The sequence below is a fragment of the Tarenaya hassleriana genome, unplaced genomic scaffold, assembly GCF_000463585.1.
Source record: "Tarenaya hassleriana unplaced genomic scaffold, ASM46358v1 Cleome115, whole genome shotgun sequence".
In the NCBI taxonomy this organism is placed as follows: domain Eukaryota; kingdom Viridiplantae; phylum Streptophyta; class Magnoliopsida; order Brassicales; family Cleomaceae; genus Tarenaya; species Tarenaya hassleriana.
Genome location: NW_010961841.1, coordinates 172704 through 177922, shown reverse-complemented (window position 1 = coordinate 177922; position 5219 = coordinate 172704). Strand labels below are relative to the sequence as shown.

Genomic DNA, 5219 nt, shown 5'->3' with positions numbered 1-5219 from the left:
AGAAGAAAAAAGAAGAAAAATAAAACCCTAAGCCTCCAAAAACCTTGCACACAAGAGAGATCGAGATCTCTAGTCCTAGCAGACAAGTTCCAAGGTGTTGGAATCCATCCCGACGTGTGGATACGTATAGAGGGTGAGGTATTCTTCCTGCCTAGAGTGATCGGACGAACAGATCAATTGATACAGGCCCCGGATCGATTGAGGTAAGCGTTCTAACATTTCTATGATTCAATAGTAGCATGGTTCTAGGGTTTCATTAAAATTTTTGTTTTATATCCGTTGCGCAAACCCTAGAATCGATCTCTTAGGAATTAGATTCGCTCATGAGATCCCAGGAAACCCAACATCATCCTCAGACGGATGGACAGACTGAAGTAGTCAACCGAACTCTATCGACTTTATTAAAGGCTACTCTAGGAAAAGGACTTGGAAACTGGGTCGAGTGTTTGCCTCACATCGAGTTTGCATACAATCGAACAATTCATTCCGCTACGAGGCACTCACCTTTCGAGATCGTGTAAATACATCGTCAATCTCGACGGGGATGCGAAAGCCGAGCTCGTCAAAAGACTCCATGAGAAGGTCCGAGATAATATTGCACGTCGAACCGAGCAATATGCACGCCAAGCCAACAAAGGTAAATAAGAAGTAACCTTCAAGGAATGCGATTGGGTGTGGCTCCACTTTCCATCGGAGAGGTTTCCGGACAAGAGAAAGTCCAAACTCGCCCCGCGTGGTGATGGACCATTCCGAGTGATTGAGCGCATAAACAACAATGCTTATAAACTTGAGCTACCAAGCGAATATAATGTGTCAAATTCTTTTAATGTCGCTGATTTACTTCCCTTTGATGCAGGTGATGACATTTCGAGGACGAAATCTTTTCAAGAGGTAGGGCATGATGAAGACATCGATAAATTAGAGCATATGGGAGCAGCTCGGAATGGACGCAAGGAAGCTGCTCGGAATGAAGGCACGGAAGCAGCCACGGATGAGAGAATGGACGCCGTTGAGACGGAGTACTCGTGCGGGCCGGAGGTAACACATTCACTTCCGCCACCTGCTGTCCCTTCGGCCAAAACCAATCCACATGTCGATTCGAAGTCCCATTCTTCGACAGCCCAAGTGCGTGCCGAACCTCCGATCACCCGAGCAAGGACACAAGCACTCCAAGGGAAACTCAATGCCTACTTCCATCGTGCATTGACGCTACCAAGCGAAGAGAACACAGTGTCCTTTTCCACCGAAGAAACCCGAGCCGCGGGTAACTTGTTCGTGGTCGATTCCAAAGCTTTTTGTGATCCAAGTCACTAACCAAAGGAAGCTTCTTGAGATGCAAGACACCTCCCAACAGCCATATTCAGCCCACCGACCTCATTTATGGCTCACGTCTTGCATGTGTTGTTGCTTTAATTATGTTGTTGACATTTTTCTTTTACTTAAAACACTTCTCTTCTTCATAGTAAGGTTAGCCAAGTTATTGAATCAAAGTTGCAGAGTTTTCTCTCCTTCTTCTCCACTCTAAAGTGTCGAGAGTCTTAGTTTTGGTGTGTCCAAACTCGGTCTTGTCGGTGTGTTCGCAAGCCAACACTCGGTGTGTCCGAGTTCTTACCGTAGATGTGTCCGTGGGTTTCGCACTCGGTGTGTCCGGTGCCTCTATCCTTCGTTTCCGCCATCTCCACTCCTCTTCTCGTGATTATGTCGAGCGCCTATCCGGGCCCGTGACTGATCCGAGAACCATCTCCCACACCATCCCATTCATCGGTTCTTCTCTTGACTTCGAGAACGGATAACAACCGGTGAATCGAGAGTGAGTCCCGTCATTTACCTTCCGTACTCACATCAGTACGTCTCGTAAAAAAGAGAGATATCGATGGGCCCCTCGTGTGAGGGAGACTATAGGAATGTGTGGCCGCACTATAGACGAGCGTCATCTATTTCAGACAGTCGAACTCAGTGAACAAGAAAACAATCGAATCAGATAAGGTGGCTTGTCCATGCCTTATGTTCGACATATGATATCGTGATACAAAAGGATCATCAACCGGAATCATCACAGACGTTCGTATGATCATGAACAAACTCTATTCGAGATAGGTAGTCATAGTGTCTTGCTAGAGACCGCCTATGACTTGTGTAACCGAAATAGAGATTTTGGGTTATACTGCAATATCGGATGAGCCTACAGGGTCACACACAGAGGAAAGGACAAACGCACGAGAAAAGATGAGAAAAACCCGGAGGAGCCGAAGCAAGACCAGTCGGTCTAGAAAGTCTAGACCGATCGGTCCAACCCACATAGACTGATCGGTCTAGACTGTCTAGACCGAACGGTCTACGTAACGTACATGGGATCAGTCCAAGGCATAAGCTAGACCGATCAGTCTACACCTAGACCGATCTAGACGTCGGGATTACCTTGTTTCACTTAAATTAGGGTTTTAAGGGTATTAAAACCTAGGGAGCCGCCACCCAACCTTCATGAGCTCGTTTTTCAGACCTTTTCTAGAGGTTTTCAGAGAGAGAAACAAGAGGTTTTAATCCCTGAAACCCTTGCGCAAAGAAGAAGGTGTTCTTCAGTCCTAGCAGACAAGTTCCAAACGTTGGAATCCTTTCCGCCGTGTGGATACATGTAGAGGGGAGGTATTCTTCCTCCCTTCAGTGATCAGACGAACTCTTCAATTGATACAGGCACCGGATCGATTGAGGTAAGCATTCTAACGTTTCTACAAGATCATACATGCATGGTTTTAGGGTTTCTTAGAAAATTTTTTGTTTTACATGCGCTGCGCAAAACCTAGAACCGATCTCTTAGGAATTAGATTCGCTCATGAGATCCCAAGAATTCCAACAGTGGTATCAGAGCCTGGCTGCTCTGTATGATTTTGTTAGAACCCGATCACGCACGTTATAGGATTTGAATTATTTGAATCCGTGTTTGCTTTGATGCTATGCATGATTTGATTGTGGATCTAGAGTAGATTTTCTGTTCATTTTTGCATGGCATGCAAGAGCTTCGAGTTCTGAGTTCGCAGGCGATAACGGGGTCGAATTCAGGTCTGAAACGGGGCTGAAACGACCAAAACGATATCTGATCACGTTTTCGCCTAGACCGATCGGGTCCTCTGGACCGATTGGTCTAGGGTTTCGCAGGTTCGTTAGACCAATAGGTCCAGACTGAACGGTCCGCATGTATAGACCGATCGGTCTGGACCAAGACCGATCGGTCTGGACCGTTCCGGACCGACAGGTCTGGACCGATCTTGACCTGGAGAACGAGTCACATAGACCGATCGGTCTAGGGGCCGAGGCTACACCAAAATTCTTGGTTTTTCGTTCCGGGATCTGGTTTGAGTAATCGTTGCTTAACCCGATCGATTGTGATTCAGAATAACATGATTTGTTCGTTTTGATGGTCCATAGTGAATGAATGCAGGTAACTTAATCGAGATATTAGATATGCTTGATTAAGTGGGAGCTTCGGGATTGGGATTACATAATCAAATGGATGGTCTATTCGGATTATGTAATACATCTGATCAAGGAACAATGGTTGATCCTTAATTCGATTTGTACAATCGTTGCACAGAGACTGATTAGATTTAGAAGCTCTACGAGTAAAGTAGTTGTCAAGGCCTCGATCATATGTTTCATGGGCCATGCCAAAGGTGGGTGTGTCGTGCTATCTTGGTGAAGCAAGATGGAGAAATGGTGGTTCTCATAGCTAAAAGTAGATGCTTGATCTGATTGTGGTTTCGAAAATCCCATTTTATGTAATACTAAGCGTGTACCTCCCATTATTACCGAGTCCTGTCAAGGCATCGATCATCCGTAACACGGGTCATGCCAAAGTTGAGCGTGCCGGATTATCTTTGTGAGGTAGGGTGGGAAATCGTGGTTCCCACAGCTTGAATATGGTTTACCTTAGGTTAAGTTGTCAAGTTTGACTTGAGACTTAATGGTACAGATGAGACGAGTATGCAATGATATTTGATATCATAGTCTCATAAAAGGATCTAAGAGTCATATTGGATACGATTGACATTAGATGTCTACCTAAATAGCGTAAGGCTGAGTGTAACAACTCATTCTTATGTGAAATATGGATCTTAGTCCCTTATAGAAAATTATTGTAGGGTTATTTTTCTGTATGGGAATATAGTTTGCATATACATCTATGTTGTCATTGATTGATGATTGACTAGCTGGTAGTGGATGATTGATATATTGTCGTTGATTGATGATGGACTAGCTGGTAGTAGATCCTTTCAAGGGGAAAGGACATAGAGACACAAAGTTATTGGCTCTCATACATAGTGATGTATGCGGACCAATGAGCTGTCCAGCTAGAGGAGGTTATCTGTATTTCGTTACGTTCACTGATGATTTCAGTCCATATGGCTGTCTATTTGATGAGACATAAATCTGAAACACTTGAAATGTTCAAGGCTTTTAGAAACGAAGTACAGAACCAGCTTGGTAAGACGATCAAGACACTTCGATCTGATCATGGTGGAGAGTACATGAGCCAAGAGTTCTCTGACTATCTGGTTGATTGTAGTATTGTATCACAATTAACTCCTCCTGGAATGCCACAGTGGAATGGCATGTTAGAACGGAGGAATCGAACACTGTTAGACATGGTTTGGTCGATGATGAGTCAGACAGATCTTTCAAAGTCGTTTTGGGGCTATGCTTTAGAGACCGCTGCGTACCTGCTAAAAAGGAGTCCAATGAAGTCGGCTGAAACGACGCCATATCATATATGGACGGGGAAGTGTCCCGCGTTGTCGTTTGTTAGAATTTTGGGTTGTGACGCTTACGTGAAGCGTCAGATGCATGATAAGTTATCCTACAAGTCTGATAAGTGTTTATTTGTAGGCTACCCTAAGGAAACTAAAGGTTACTACTTCTACATTCCGGCAGAGAACAAGGTGTTCATTGCAAGGAATGTGGCTTTTATGGAGCGAGAGTTCATCTCCGAAAGAGTTAGTGGGAGTAGGATCGAACTTGAGGAAGTTCGAGAGAAACAAGTAGACCCTGAGCCGAGTCAATAAGTTGAAGATGTCCAACCTGTTTCACTACCGGTTATGACTCAACCTTCGAATAATGAACCTCGGAGATCAGGCAGGATTCGCCAAGAGCGTGTGAGATACAGATTTCTCGTGACTGGGAATGAGGAGCTCATGTTATTAGAAAATGATGAGCCTACCACATAC

At 44.6% G+C, this 5219-nt stretch overlaps 1 protein-coding gene across 1 annotated transcript; it reads left to right on the top strand.

The window, feature by feature from the left end:
- The first annotated feature begins 453 nt into the window (after positions 1-453).
- Positions 454-1422, top strand: LOC104806060. Its single transcript, XM_010530782.2, has 2 exons — positions 454-637; positions 857-1422. Exon 2 carries the CDS (start codon positions 928-930, stop codon positions 1312-1314), a length of 387 nt encoding a protein of 128 aa, XP_010529084.1. The 5' UTR covers positions 454-637; positions 857-927; the 3' UTR covers positions 1315-1422.
- Positions 1423-5219: the final 3797 nt, after the last annotated feature.